The sequence below is a fragment of the Drosophila bipectinata genome, chromosome XR (assembly GCF_030179905.1).
Source record: "Drosophila bipectinata strain 14024-0381.07 chromosome XR, DbipHiC1v2, whole genome shotgun sequence".
Lineage (NCBI taxonomy): Eukaryota > Metazoa > Arthropoda > Insecta > Diptera > Drosophilidae > Drosophila > Drosophila bipectinata.
The window spans coordinates 3,915,644-3,932,034 of record NC_091735.1 but is presented as its reverse complement, the minus strand read 5'-3'; the positions used below and the strand labels follow the sequence as shown (position 1 = coordinate 3,932,034).

General features: G+C 39.9%; 1 protein-coding gene across 4 annotated transcripts in view; it reads left to right on the top strand.

The window, feature by feature from the left end:
* Nucleotides 1-16,391, top strand: part of Graf (GTPase regulator associated with FAK) — a 379,470-nt gene that overhangs the window by 345,136 nt on the left and 17,943 nt on the right. For 3 of the 4 annotated variants that reach the window (XM_043211294.2, XM_070276585.1, XM_043211293.2), the window contains one exon: nucleotides 7,798-9,033. In XM_043211294.2, the coding sequence (XP_043067229.1) occupies nucleotides 7,798-9,033 (1,236 nt within the window). Of the gene's footprint in view, nucleotides 1-7,797; nucleotides 9,034-16,391 lie in introns of those variants that run through there. The other variant, XM_070276586.1, reaches the window with a different exon arrangement.

Here is a 16,391-nt window from a genome sequence, read left to right as displayed (position 1 = left end):
TTCTGTAGATTCGGCGTCATCCTCATAGTCTGCCAAGATTTTAAAACGGTTTGAGTTCGTGGGCGTTTCTATTGCGGCTATGTTAGCATTGCCACGGGTTATTTTGCGTTGGGAGTTTAGGGGGCTCAGCTTCCTTTTGATTTGGATGTAACGATCCATACCAGTCTGCACAGCCGGCTTAATATTTTCTTTGTTTTTGTTCTCTTTTTCGGGCAGCACAGCGGCTGAAGTATCAATGTTTGCGTTGCTAGCTGATGACGTCGTTAAACGCGCTGTCGTTACAGTAGCGGTTGTTGTTGTTGTTACGGTTGACGTTGTCAAAGAGGTTGCGGTGCTAGTTACTGCGCTCTTTGGCTGCAGAGACATCGATGGTAGCGAGGGGGAGCAAGAACGCGCTCTCACGCTCTCTACGTTTAAGAATTCGGCCAAGTTTGGGGTAATTGACCGTGTTTGGGATGAGCTTGCATTACTTTCGGTTGCTTTGAAAGTGAAGTAAGCGTTGTTTCTTTGTACTGAGAGCCGTCTCTCGTCTTGCTCACGTTGACGTTGTGTGCTAACGTCGTTTAGACTCATTGCAATCGAAATTGATATTGTTCGAGTTTTAAATGTTATGTTTTATATTAATTAATTAATTAATCAATATAAACATTAGCGATTTCATCGCTGAAAGCGTCTTTTCGCGTTGTTGTTGATTTACGAAACCAGTCACTGCACTTTTTGATATTGTTGAATGTTTTTTTCCCGGAGCACAATAAATACACGTCTGCATGCGACGACGATTCGACCACAATGTTGAACATACAGTTATTAAAATTATTAATAAACTCGACTCGAGGCGACTTCTTGGCAATTCAGGCTAGAGACAGGCTGTTGCGGAGTTGAGGTATTAGCCATATATTTTCCAGATACTATCCATCCAAGGAGAGGTTTTTGGAGGATGGGATGGTTTGAACCTTTTTTTATTTGGCCAACGGACAACAGTTCAAAAAATGACTCAGCTCCAATTAACATGTCTATCCGCTGAGGTTTATAAAAATATGGGTCTGGTAAAGGCAAGTTCCTTGGTAGGTCCCATTCTTTCACCTTCACTGACTCGTCAGGGTGATAACCCGAGACAGTTCTCAAAATCCAAAAGTCGAACGGAAACTCACTACCATTAATTGTTGACTTCACCACAGTGTGTATCTTTTTCTTAACCTGGGAATTAGCTGGACGCTCCCTAAGGATCTGTAAGCGTTAAGCAAGATCTTCAGTAAGTTTATTTGTTTATTGTGACCCAGAGTCAAGTAATGCTCGAGCCAATATGTGCTCACCATTTTTAGTTTTAACTCTACGATCGACGTCGCTAACAAAACCCTTTCTAGGGAAGCATGCAAAGCATGTGACGTAGAAGGGGCATCAAGATGTAGCGCTGGAGGTGGATTTTAATTTGGTGGTGGTAAACGTCAAGTTATTTTCGGTCACAGTAAATCGGTGCTGAAGTTTGTGGTGCGATCTTGCACAAATTTGACACCTAGTCGATTTACACTTCGCAACCGTGTGACCTTTGCGCAGACAATTTAAACATAATGGGGCTGATTTGACAAACTCAAACCGTTGCAAAGCCAAAGTTTCTGCAATAGGATCTTTCCTTTTATATGTATGAGGCTCAATAAGCCAAGGGGGCAAACAGCAGGTGATAACTTGAAATTGTTCTTAAGTTTAAAAAGTCGAACGGAAACTTACTACCATGAATGGTCGACTATGGCGTGGTGCTATGATGCTATGATGTGGTGCTAGTCAAGGACGAGAACCTACCTCCAATGAACCGACCGCTTGCGAGAATAATGGAGTTAATCCCTGGTCGATATGGAGTCTTTCGAGTGGCGGTGATTAAAACCTCATCTGGAGTTACCAAGCGCGCAGTATCTAAGCTGTGCCTGTTGCCCCTTAAGGATGAAGTTGGAGTAGAAGCCCCAGCTGGGGGGAGAATGTCGGGTCAGACAGCAAGCCGACTCCTTTTCCTCCTATTGCGCTCGCACCCTAAATTGGCTTTCCTTTGTAAATATTTTTATAACGTTTAAAATTAAATACATTGATTTTATTTTATTTTGATTTTTTATTTACCGGCATTGAAATCTATCAATGGCCAAACAGGCATTTTATATATATGTATGATATGTATTTAATCCAGGAATATCCTACGGGCCAACCCAGACTCCAGCGCTAATATTCCAAGACTTGTAAAATGATTTTGGCCCGTAAAAAATTCTTCACTCGAGACAGCGATCTAAATAAACGCTCCACTTCGGTCACACTGCTATACAGACGCTTGGAAATAATACTTCCATTTTCAATTCATGAAGTTTATTCAACAGCGGTAGGAGAAATAGTAGATCGCATCCTAATTTGGCAGCATGGATAGCTTTAAGGTGCAGGATTTCATCGATTAAATCCTTAGAAACATCAATAAGATAATTTTCCCGGAAAGAAATCGCTTGTTGCCTGAAGTCTTCTTCCATTAGCTCTTGATACTTCCACAAGAAACTGAATTTAGTGGCAACGTTTTGCACTGCCTCAAAACGTCTTGTCAACTTAACAATCCAATAGATTGTAGAAAACAAATGCTTGTTAACTCGCATTCCATATCTGGAAGCTTGCAATATTATCCCGGCACACCAATTGGGCTTGGTCCAGCCAACAACTCGGCTCCCGGATAACACCAGCTTCGGCACCGTAACAGTCCTTAAAGGCGCAACTCGGGACTTCGAGCAGACTAAAAAGGACACGACCTTGGACACGACATAAAGGCAAGCCACATACGCCTTAATGCTAGCGTCACAGAATCCATGGATCTTCACCTCGGATTTCGATGTTAGCAAAAAACCGAATCTAAAGAATTCGGCGCGCTGCGCACTAGCAAAGCTGCTACAAATCTATTCCCGGTGCAGTAAAGAGCTTGAGGAAGACTTTCGTCCCAAGACAACTTCTCACAGCTTCTGGAGAAACATTTTCGCCTTTGCATTAACAAGACCGACAAGGCGTAATGGGTCAAAAAGCCGAGCGACTGAAGAAAGAACGATGCGCCGATAGTGGGCTTTGAGGTTAACTGAATCCCTTCAAACGAAAATAACATCTTGCATCAATTGCAGGATGCCAAGCAAGACCCAGAGTCTTTGTTAAATTGCTGCCATCATCGAACCTTAGGAAAGACTCGCGATCCTCTTCAGGCACCCTATCCAGGTGCCTTTTATTTTTTGAATCTATTTTATGCGACACTAACAAGAGGTGTATCAAATCTTTTAGTTTTAACTTATCTAACAGTCATATTGACTAATACAGAGTTAGGCTGCTCTAAAAATCAATTGCTGGGTTGGGAGGTCGTTGCGTCGTAGGCGGGATCCGCTGGAAACCCGAGTCAATCCCCGAGCGAGGAAACTTGGGTGCGAAGAAAGTTTTTTTTTGTAGGACACTTTTTGCTTCTGGATTTCGTCTTTCACTGCAAGGATGCCCAGGTCCCGGTGGATGTTTTTGTTGCGAACATACCAAGATGCCCCAATGCTAGTTCTCAAAATTTTTGATTGTGCGCGCTGTATGATTTGAGTTAATGATCCAGTGGAGAGTGCTGGCTTTCAGTTTTAGCGATGTGCTTACACCAGGTTAGTTGTCTATCAAGGTGGACGCCAAGGTACGTTACTTCGTTAGCTTGAGGGATCTGCACACCGTTTAGTGAAAGCGGAGGGCATGTTTGTCTATTAAGAGTAAACGTTACATGTTTACACTCTTGTTCGTTTATTTTAGTGGGCCAGTCGGACAGCCACCTTTCGATCTGATTCGCGAGTTGATTTGTTGCTTGGGTTCGGCATCTGGAGCGACTTAGGATAGCGGTATCGTCGGCGGACGTTGCCGTTGTAAGTTTTCAGTTCGTAGGTATACCCACAGTATACAATGTTTTGTATATGTTTATAGACAAGGGCCAAGCACGCTTCCTTGTGAAAGTCCAGCTTCAAGGATGTAGTCGCCCGAAGTAGCTGCGTTGCATCCCATTGGGAATAGGTGGGTGTATGTTGGCAAATATGTTTTAATTTTGTGCATGAGTTCATTAAGCCAAACTCGGTCGAAAACTTGAGATACGTCGAGAAAAATCGGCTTTTCGAAGGCTGAGCGTAATTCGAATGTCAATCTGTTCACTTGCGCGACGGTGCTGTGGTTTCTTCGGAAGCCAAATTGGTGTGCCGGGATAATATTGCAAGCATCCAGATATGGAATGCGAGTTAACAAGAATTTTTCACACAATTTAGATAAACAAAATATAAGGCTAATTGGTCTATACGATGTCGGAAGTGTGTGGGTTTTTCCAAGCTTCGGTATCATTATGATGATGGATTTCTTCCACTTTTTTTGGGAAATAGCCAAGAATAATGATTCCATTAAATAGTTTACAGATGACCTCTATAGCGCATTTTGGAAGTTCGATCAGCTTCTTTGGCATCAGGAAGTCACCACTGCGAGCCTTTTTTTTTTGTTTTAGCCCCCTTATAACTCTTATGAGTTGGCAGAGGGGTAGCTTCTGGCTGAAATGTTTTTCGGTCTAATTTGTTGTTTCTTCCAGGGCGCTCGTAATGTAGTCGATGCCCGATTTCACGTAAGGCTCCGGGGCGAGTTTTAAGTGGGTACTCACGTAATTTTTGTATTTAAGCTAGTTCGTTTTTGGCGACGTAAGGCTGTAGGGGTGTTCGGTTATTTCTGGGCTGGACAGGCGAGTGGTGTGATAATAAGTCCGAGACTGCTTTGGCACTTATTAGATTCCGAGGTATTTTTTTGTCACCGAAAAATCGATAAGGTCTGGGAGCTTTCGTGGGTCGGTTGGCCAGTATATGGGACTTCCAGGGGAACAAAGTCCAGTTTATTTCTCACATGTATAAGTGCATAGTACGCAGAATTCCCGCCCCTATTGGAAACATTAATCTCTCATCCTCTGCCGACTGATGCATTGCCCGAACTGCTAAAAATAAGACAGGCTTCGTTCCATAGGTGGTAGTATCCAGCTTAAAAACCTGAAGTAAGCAGAAAGTACTGTCTAGTGACGCTTACATCAACAGGGACTGGAGACATATGCCCCAACTCCAATTACTCCTTTATGAAGGCATCATATTGCTCTGTCAATTGACGACGGTGACAGAGCTTCCTTTCGAGGGAGAGAAATCGTTAAACGGCTGGACGTGTGGAAGCACCTGCCTCAATAATCTGCAGGCCTACTATGTTATAAGGCTCTCTTGCAGTCTGTTTCCTGATACCATCCATTCAAGGAGAGTTGTGTGAAGAATGGGCAAAAGTTAAAAAAAAAACAAGACAGGAAAGCTAACTTCGGGCGGAGCCGAAGTTTATATACCCTTGCAGTTAAAACCGGATATATATCGCAAACATCGGATATATTTGGCCGATCCTTATTATTACATCATAATAAAACCAATTAATTACAATAAAAAATCTTAAAAAAAGTTCCAAGCTTCTATCTTCAAAAATACGAAAGTTGATATTTCTACCAAGTACCATTTCCGATCGTTCAGTTATATGCCAGCTATAGGATATAGTCGACCGATCCTAATGAAATTTGGTAGGTCGGATCAACTGGCCAATAATAGAATCTGTATTAAGTTTTAGCTTTCTATCTTCAAAAACACGAAAGTTAGGTCATTTCCGATCGTTCAGTTATATGGCAGCTATAGGATATAGTCGGCCGATCCTTATGAAATTTGGCATGTCGTAATAATTTGCCAAAAATAGCTTTCGTGTCAAATTTGAACTCTCTAACTCTAAAAACATCAAAGTTATACCATTTCCGATCAATCAGTTATATGGCAGCTATAGGATACAGTCGGCCGATCCGGGCCGTTCCGACTTATATACTGCGTGCAAAGGAAAGATGGGTGTGTGCAAAGTTTCAAGACGATAGCTTCAAAACTGGGAGACTAGTTCGCGTAGAAACGGACAGACAGGCAGACGGACAGACAGACGGACAGACGGACAGACGGACATGCTCATATCAACTCAGGAGGTGATCCTGATCAAGAATATATATACTTTATAGGGTCGGAGATGTCTCCTTCACTGCGTTGCACACTTTTGGACAAAATTATAATACCCTCTGCAAGGGTATAATAAATAAGAAAGCTAACTTTGGGCGGAGCTGAAGTTGATATACCCTTGCAGCTAAGACCGGATATATATCGCTAAAATCGGATATAGTTGGCCGATCCTTATGACAATATCATAATATAATCAATTTTATACAATACCAAATCTAAAAAAATTTGCAAACTTCTACAGGGTAGCCCCCAAAAAAAATTGCGTTTTAAAATCGCTATAAAAAAAAACAACGAGTATATATTTTTCAAAAAATTTTTTTTTATTGATAGCCTTAACTTTGCGGCTTATGTATGAAAAACCGTTTCGATCATATGGCTGCCTCAGCTGGCTTTACAGTAGCCCGTTTGGTCGTCCCAATTTTTAAACACTTTTTCGATGCTAAGTCCATCAATGGCCCTAATGGCCACGTCAATCCCGTGCTTTATGTCGTCAATCGTCCTTGGGTGTTTGGCGTAACACTAAAACATGACGCCACCCCACAAAACATAATCCAACGGGGTCAAATCACAGCTGCGAGGCAGCCAGTAGACATCGCCGTTTCGGCTGATTAAGCGATTTTCGAACGTACCACGCAAAAGATCGATTGTGACGTAGGCTGTGTGGCACGTAGCACCATGCTGCTGGAACCATATGTCGCCTATGTTTTCCTTTTTCATTCAAGGAAAGAAAAAGTCTTCCAACATGCCGCGATAGCGGACACCCTTAACGGTAACGGCGGCTTCATCCTTTTAAAAAAAAAAAAACGGCCCAATGATGACACCCGACCACATACTGCACCAAACAGTCATTCGTTGTGGATGCATTGGCTTTTTTAAGACGACGTGTGGGTTTTCTCAACCCCAAATGCAACAGTTTCACTTATTAACATGACCACCGAGGTGAATATGGGCCTCATCAGAAAAAACTATTTTTCGGTAAAAACTTTCGTCACTGACGCGAAGACCGACAACGCATTGGATGGTTATGCGGCGTAAGCTACTGAAACAACTGAATCTTATATGGCCTTAGATGAAAGTCTTTGGTTAAAATCCATTGCAGGGAAAAGCGCGAAATGTCCAACTCTTGAACACGGTGTCAAGTTAACGTCGACGGATTGTCATTGACACTTTCGGCCACCGCAGCATGTAATATATATATTTTCGATCAACCGAACCAGCATGTAAACGTGTTTTTTTTACTTCGGGCAGAGCCCACTCTTGCAGGTAAAAATCAGATATAGTATGCCGATCCTTATGACATTTGGTATCTCCTATTATTTTGAAAAAATAATTTCCGATCAATCAGTTATATGGCAGCTATAAGATATATTCGGAACGATCGATCGGAAATCGTATTTGATATTTAGTAAAAATACCAACTTCGGTATTTTAAATGGTTTTATTATGATATTCTCATAGGGATTGGCCAACTATATCCGACTTTTGCGATATATATCAGTTTTTAACTGGAAGAGTACTTCGGCTCAACTTCGGCTCCGCCCGAAATTAGCTTTCCTTTCTTGTTTGAATACAAATTGGAAAATAGCTCTTTTTTTGCAATTTATATTTTAAAATTGTAACTATTACGATCCCTGTTTTCTACAAATAAATAAATAAATTTTCTACAAATACCTAGAAATGCCCTTAATTGATTTATTGCCAAAAAAAATAATTTGACTGTTTTTTTCAGAGTTTCACGGAAATACGAAAAAAACAAGATGTCCGTTTTCAATCTTGGAGTGGTGTTTGGACCAACTTTACTACGACCGCGGGAAGAATCGGTTGCGGCTATATTGGATATAAAATTTAACAACATAGTCATAAATATATTGATTGATAACTATGATCGGATTTTTAAAATTAATCCCAACAGTAAAGAATCCTTTTTAGAAACCACCAGTGCCCTTAGCATTAACCATACTGGTAGACATAGCCCACCAAAGCGAATGCCTAGGACTTCGCACTACCAAAAATCTTTGGCAGGAGATACAGGATGTTGTGCAAAGTATCCTCAAAAAAAAATATATCGAGTAATAATGAAACCTGATTATACTGAACCCACAATTTCATCAAGCTTGCAAAGTATTCCAAATGTTGTTAAATATGGGTATAATTCGGGAAGTAATTTATCAACTTTTCATAATACAAATGAATTGGGACAACCCAAACATGCAATCACAATAAACCCCAATACAATGACGCAAAAAGATAAAGTCTTATATTGTCCTGCTACTAGTTCAAGTGCCGATAATGTGGCTTTGTCCTCTTATGAAGGCACTAATAGTGAAAAAAAGCCTCTCGGGTTTCATGTAGCATCTTCAAGCAGCTCAAATAATATGCGCCATTCAGAATTTGAAAGGACTTCAGCATCAATGGGATCTGAGTCTGCCTCCGGTACTCACTTTTTTGTAAGCACTTCTAGTTCTGACTCGACACCAACCAATTTATTAAATCAAAAAAGAATGACCACGGCTTCCAAAAAACCACGAAAAGATTATATTCTGGGTAGTGATGTTTCTGATCCGAAGCAGCACGTTCCCAACAAAAGTAGCCTTTACTCATACAGGTTAGCTAAAAATTATGCTTCTGTAATGACTGCTTCAACATCAAGCTCCAATGAAAGTGTTTCGGACTGCTCAAACAGTGGTTTAGGGTGTACCAAAAGTGAAAATCGGGATATCCACAGCCAAGGCACAAATGAATTTGTAGCATCGATTGCACCACTATCGACAATTCTTGGAGCAGTCTCAAACGATATGATTGCTGATAAATCTAGTTGCACTGCAGAAAGTGACACAGCGACTGCGACTTCTAATCGCAATGTTCATAGCGCAACCAATGATATCTCTTTGTATGTACCACCTACTAAAACTCATCGCACTCGTGATATAAACCAAATTAAAAGGGATTTATCAACAGGCGCTGCGTAAGTATTAAATTCAATTGAATTCCACCTGCTAACCAACCGCCAACTTATTTCTCAATTAACGTTTTTGGTTTGGATCTTAGTCTCCTTAACAAAGCTTCGTTCGGTCATCACGTCAAGTTTTTTGCTTTAAACTTAGGAGTTTAGGGTCAGCATTGCAAATCATTAAGAGAAAGTTATCATTCTGTATTTATTTTTGCTCGCGAAAAAATTATAAAAAGTCTTAAAAAACGGGATTACCCGTCGATGAACTATATTTATATTAACGGTTTTTATACCCTTGCAGAGGGTTGTATTATAATTTTGTCCAAAAGTGCGCAACGCAGTGAAGGAGGTATCTCCGACCCTATAAAGTATATATATTCTTGATCAGGATCACCTCCTGAGTTGATATGAGCATGTCCGTCTGTCCGTCTGTCTGTCTGTTTCTACGCGAACTAGTCTCTCAGTTTTAAAGCTATCGACTTGAAACCTCGCACACACCCTTCTTTCCTTTGCACGCAGTATATAAGTCGGAACGGCAGGGATCGGCCGACTATATCCTATAGCTGCCATATAACTGATTGATCGGAAATGGTATAACTTTCATGTTTTTGAAGATAGAAAGCTGGAATTTAGTACAGATTATATTTTTGGTCAGCTAATCGGACCTACCTAACGATCGGCCGACTATATCCTATAGCTGCCATATAACTGAACGATCGGAAATGGTAATTGGTAAAAATACCAACTTTGGTTTTTTTGAAGATTGTAATTAATTAAGTTTATTATGATATTCTCATAAGGATCGCCCAACTATATCCGATGTTTGCGATATATGTCCGCTTTTAACTGCAAGGGTATATCAAGTTCGGCTACGCCCGAAGTTAGCTTTTCTTTCTTGTTTTTATTATTAAAGTAAAGTAAAGATTTCTCATTAACTGTACTTTTAGAAATTATAGATCAGTGGTGGGCAAAACTAGCACATTTTTAAAATTTGAGTGTGTGCGTAGCAGAGAAAAACAATGAGAGCAGAGAATTCAACTACGCTTCCCTATCTATATTCTCCATGAAGAAAACTTTTTCCAACCCAATTTCTGAGAAAATTTTTCGAAGTGGAAAAAATTTGATTTTTAGTTTGGGCTGTCAAATGAATTAAAATGAGAGCAAATGAGAGAGCTTCTGAAAAAATTTGAGAGTGCTTACACTGTCAGTGTGCCGGCAGCGCTGCGTCAGAATTTCCTACCCTATACTCGCGTGCTTTGTAAAATGAGAGTTTGCCTCCCACTGCGTTAAATACAATTTTCGACTCATGTGTGCAATAAATATATACGTCCGCTTCTACAAAACCTCCTTGGTTTTAAAACAGGCAATACTGAAAAGAAGCTTTTACTTATATATAAAAATACCTGCAGAATTATAAATTTTTCCAGATATCTACTAGCTCGGTCAAATTTGAACATGCATAACGCTGAATGTTACAGGAATTATATTTGCCGCTGCCGGATTCCATTTACTCAGGATCAAAATTAGTTTTATAACTTTGTAAACACTAAGCGAACTTTGTAAACACCTTTGCCCTTTGATCATTTCTTCATGTTAGCATGGCTTCATTAAGCCACCACTAATTAACTGAAGTTGACATTCTATGTCATAGATGGATTTCGAAAGGGATTTCAAACTGATATTATTTACATGGACTTCAGTAAAGCATTTGGTTCTGTCAATCACTCACTCCTGTTGAGTTAACTGAATCTTTTGGGATTTGGAAAATAGGGAATTTGGGAATTCCTAACGTGAATTTTCAGCTTAGATGGCAGAACACAAAGAGTCTTATTTAAAAATGTTCATTCTCCCCTGATGCGTGTTACATCTGGAGTCTCTCAAGGAAGTCATCTTTGTCCGTTACGGCTTACTCTTTCTATTAACTGCCATATAACTTATGGATCGGAAATGCTATAACTTTTGTGTTTTTAGAGTTAGAGAGTTCGGATTTTCTATTTCTCTACAAAATAATATGACCTACCAAATTTTATAAGGATCTGCCGACTATATCCTATAGCTGCCATATAACTTAACAATCAAAAATGACCCAACTTTCAAGTTTTTAAAGAAAGAAGATATCGGATCAATCAGTTATATGGCAGCTATATGATATAGTCGGCCGATCCTTATAAAATTTGGCATGCCGTATTATTTTGCCAAAAAAAAAAATCACTCATGAAATATGCGAACTCTCTTACTCAAAAAACAACAAAGTTACAGCATTTCCGATCAATCAGTTATATGGATATCGTCGGCCAATCTCGGCCGTTCCGACTTATATACTGCGTGCAAGGGAAAGAAGGGTGTGTGCAAAGTTTCAAGACGATAGCTTTAAAACTGAGAGACTAAACTCAGGAGGTGATCCTGATCAAGAATATATATACTTTATAGGGTCGGAGATGTCTCCTTCACTGCGTTGCACACTTTTGAACAAAATTATAATACACTCTGAAAGGGTATAAAAAGGGTGTGTGAAATGTTGCAAGTCGATATCTTTAAAACTGCATGACTAGTTCGCGTAGAAACAGACAGACAAATGGACAGATGTCCGTCATATCAATTGAGGAGGTGATCCTAATCAAGAATATATATACTTTTAAGGACCGATATACCAACTATCCAATCGGACCAAATATCCGATATCCATTTATGTGAAGAAAAAAAGCAATAAAGGTCTATAAAGCTACACATTAAAAACTAATCGTATTTTATACACGTGCAAGATAAAATTATTACGACAGTACGTATTGTCATACGTAATGACATTACGTCCGTTATTAGTGACGACACGTGCAGTGTAAGAGTAGGTTTAAATTTGTAGTTTTCTTTACCGTGTCAAGAGATTTTTAAATTTGATTCTGAAAAAATCGGTACTTTACGAATTCATGGTGACTTTAGTTTCGGCAAAAGTGAATTGTGCTTGCATAGCCTACCGATGCATGATTTTTTGGGGAGTGAGCAGACACAAATCTTTACTTTGACTCTTTTCAGTTTGTTTTTATGAATTTTTTTAAATTTAGTTTTTGTGTAGTTATGTTAGTGTAGTTATTTTCTTAATAAGTCAACTTTAATGTATTTTTAAAAATAAAAATTCAAAAAAGGATACCAACATATTTCAAAACGTTTCTTTGCTACAATTTGTTGTAAACATCAATTAAAAATATAGAAATGGAATTTTTTGTTTTTATTTTAAATATTAAATGAAAAAAAAAATTATACCCAGTTTCCCTAAAAAAAAAAATTTTTTTATATATTTTTTTGCTGTCCGGTCCCCTAAAAATCATCCATCGGTAGGGTATGCAAACAAAATTCACATGCAGAACAACAAAAATTTAAAGCAATCGGCGTTTTAAGTGATGTCGACTGAAATATACCCTCTTACTATCTCAGTATATTGATTTTAAATTATTCGTGAAAATATACATATACAAAACATTTTACTGCTAAAACTTAATCTTATTTCTAAATAAATGTTAAATGTATGCTAAAATATTAAAAAAATATAATATTACCAATAATATAATTTATTTCGTCATTTCACTCAATAATGAATACCTGAATTTTGTTAGGGTAGCAAGCCTGAAAAGTAAGAAAAATTAAAATTTTGTGTCTCGCTTTGAACCCTTCAGTACCAAAATTTCTTCCCCGACTTTTCCTGGCGACATGTTCGAAAAACAAAAACAAATTGCATGGGCGTCGTTTACTCAAGTCCGAAACGAAAGGGGAAACGAAACTTCTACCTGCTTTCGGTTTTGGACGATGATTGTTCTACGTCATATTTTCGAAGAAGCGGCACGCGACAGAGAGACAATTAGAGAGATGTAGATGGAGGGAAGGGAGAGAAGAAAATCTGTGTCGAAAACCAAATGAATGGAAGCGACGTCAGAATACCCTTTTTAAAATATGTTCAAATATTTATATATATTTAAGATTATATTTAAATAATTTTTCGTATCTAATCATATGATATATTGAAATGTAGGCAAAGCCAAAATGTTCATGTTTGATTATTTGCCTTGTGCGATTCTAATTTCAAGGCATTGCGTTGGTCGACTATACCCTGGCACGCGCCAGAATTTTCGGTTGTCAATTTTCGGTTTCGTCTTGCCTCTCCCCTTCTCTTTGCATTTGATGTTCAAGTTGCACATAAATCACACGCGTTTGTTGAGTTAAAGTGAAAGTTTAAAAAAAATTTAAGTGGCCAAATAACTAATTTTGGTGAGTAGTGCATATAATCACTAACCATACAGCATATAGACAACCCATTTTATACAACGAAAATGGACGCAAAAATTTCTTGCGACAGGCCCCAGCAGGCCCCAGAGCGGATTTCTTACGCTCTCTTACGCTGATCGTTCGTTCATCTTACGCTCATTCTCTCATTAAATTTTTTCTGTTTCTCAGTCTCTAAACGGAGCGCAATGAAGAAGGTTGGCCTGCGCTTCGGTTGATCTTTGTATGTATGCGTGTCACACATTCACATACACGGGTGTTTGTGTGCGTACGATTTCGTTTCGAAGCCAGCGCACAAAATTTGGATTTTTCTTACTTTTCAGGCTTGCTACCCTAACAAAATTCGGGTATTCGTTATTTGATGAAATGACGAAAGAAATTTATTATTATTATACATTTATTATTTATTATACATTTTTAGTTTATTTAGGAATAAGATTAAGTGTTAGTAGTAAAATGTTTTCTAATAATATATAATATAATATAATAATGTAATAATATAGATTCATAATAAAAATGTTACATATATATGTGTTTTTTTAACTAAAATATGAAGCAATACAGTAAAAAAATCGTCTGATTTTACAGATTTTTGTTTTGTAGATATAAATTTGAGATTTAGATAACATGGCAAAATTTAAAAAAATCTTCCTTGACCCGACGCTATAAAATATAAGAAGCATTATTTCTTCGCTCCTAACAAACGCGGCTAGGTCACAGGGCAACGTCCCACCCAATTTATATAAACAACGTGATTGCCCGAGCCCAAAAATAGCACAAATAGCTTCTCTTCAAATAATGTTTTTTTATTCAAAGGCCTCGTCTAATCAGTGGGGCAGCACTGACACAAACGAGAGGGGTGAGTCAATCTTCGATTTTATCCTAGGCTCCAATCTTTTGGTGGGTAACAGGGGTACAGAACCCACTTTCATAGTCAAGAACAGAAGAGAAGTACTTGACGTCACTCTTTACTCTGAATCCCTAGCAGACAGGATTGTTAGATGGGGAGTCCTAGAGAAACACTCATTCTCAGACCACCGATACATAGAATTAGTGGTCAATTTCGAGAACTTTAATCTGGGAGTTATATAGAAAGAAGCTAGATAGTTCCTTGGGAAATCCTCCAACAGGGAATGTGGATAGTAGGGCAGTCCTGGATGCCATGGTGGATACGCTCACGGCAGCGTGCGCCAGGGCATTCAATAAAGCTTGTCCCAAAATCAGATCGGGCAAAAGCAAGTCAAAGAAACCACCATGGTGGTCGCAAACACTTGCGCCCTTTAAAACCAAGGCCCGCAAGGCCTTCAATTTTGCCAGAAAAACAAACGCGGAGACAGCCTGGGAGTCGTACAAAGCGGACCTTAGGCGATATAACAAAGAGCTTCGCAAGGCAAAAAGAAATGCCTGGGCCGAGTTCTGCATGAACATTCAGCAAACATCAGATGCCTCTCGACTCAGGAAGGTCCTTGCAACTACTGCACCAAATGTAGGATACATTACAACCTCAGAGGGCAACTGGACATCGTCCAGCAAAGAAACCCTAGAGGCTCTCATAGAGACACATTTCCCGGGATGCTCTCGAGAAGACGCAACCCTGGAAATGCAGACACAGGGGAATAGCCCACCCACCAACAATCCACTTGAATACCTATTGAATGATAGATATCTCAGCTGGGCAATAAATAGCTTCAAGCCCTTCAAATCCCCGGGTCCAGATGGCATTGTCCCGGCTCAACTAATTAAAGCCGGTCCCAACCTGAAATCATGGGTCAAGATAGCTTTCTCAGCAATCTTCAGGATGGGCATCGTACCCCAAATGTGGTTGCGGACGAAAGTCGTATTTATACCCAAGGCGGAAAAACCATCTCACTGCACCCCCAAGGACTTCAGACCAATAAGCCTGTCGTCCTTCCTTCTTAAGACAATGGAGAGACTAATCAGCCTCCATATTAATCTTACTATAAACCCAGATGATATCTCGGGATCACAACATGCGTATAGGAAGGGCCGATCCACGGAAACGGCACTCCACGAAATCACTACTTTTGTCGAGAAGGCACTTAGTGATAAGGAATACGCACTCATTGCTTTTCTAGACATAGAAGGTGCGTTCAACAACATCCTACCAAGCTCGATAACCAATGCGCTGACAGGACTAGGAATAGATAATCAATCCGTACGCCTTATTAAGCAGATCCTGGTAAACAGGACTGTTGAGGCGTCACTAGGAGGAGAATCTATTCATAGATACGTCAGAAGAGGCACCCCGCAAGGAGGCGTACTCTCACCCCTACTCTGGAACGTGGCGGTTAATAGCCTACTGCGATCCCTTGAAGGGGGTGGTTGCAAAGTTATCGCTTACGCGGATGATGTCGCAATTGCCTTCTCAGGAAAATTTCCCCAGACTCTATGTGACCGCATGACGGACAAACTTAGGGTCCTCTCAACGTGGGCAGCTAGAAATGGACTAGGTGTTAACCCATCCAAAACAGAGCTCGTCCTCTTCACCAGGAAGTACAAAATACCAAACTTAAGGCTTCCAAAACTATTAGGAGAAACATTATCTCTTAGCGATAGCGCCAAGTACCTAGGGATTACGCTAGACAGGAAACTGGACTGGAAATCAAACACTATGGATAGAGCCAACAAAGCTACAATCGCGCTCTATACTTGCAGAAAAGCCATTGGTCTTAAATGGGGAATGTCACCAAAAATAGTAAGATGGCTTTATACAGCGGTCATAAGACCCATCCTCTTCTACGGGGTGGTGGTATGGTGGCCCGCTCTCACCAACTCCACAATCAGGGAGAAGCTTAGGAAAACGCAAAGGATGGCGGAGGTCTGTATCACGGGCAGCCTACGTACCACTCCTACGGACGCACTAGACTTCATACTCGACCTTTTACCAGTAGAGATAGTGGAAGTCAAGATGGCCACGCTATCGGCAATCAGGCTACAAGAGACGGGCGCATGGGAAAGGACTGACTACGGACATACCAAGTTAGATCTGCACCACTGCACGCCAACGGGGTCTACAGACTACTGCGTACCTGTCGATAATCCTACCTTAAAATACAAGGTCTACATTCCAACAAGGGAGG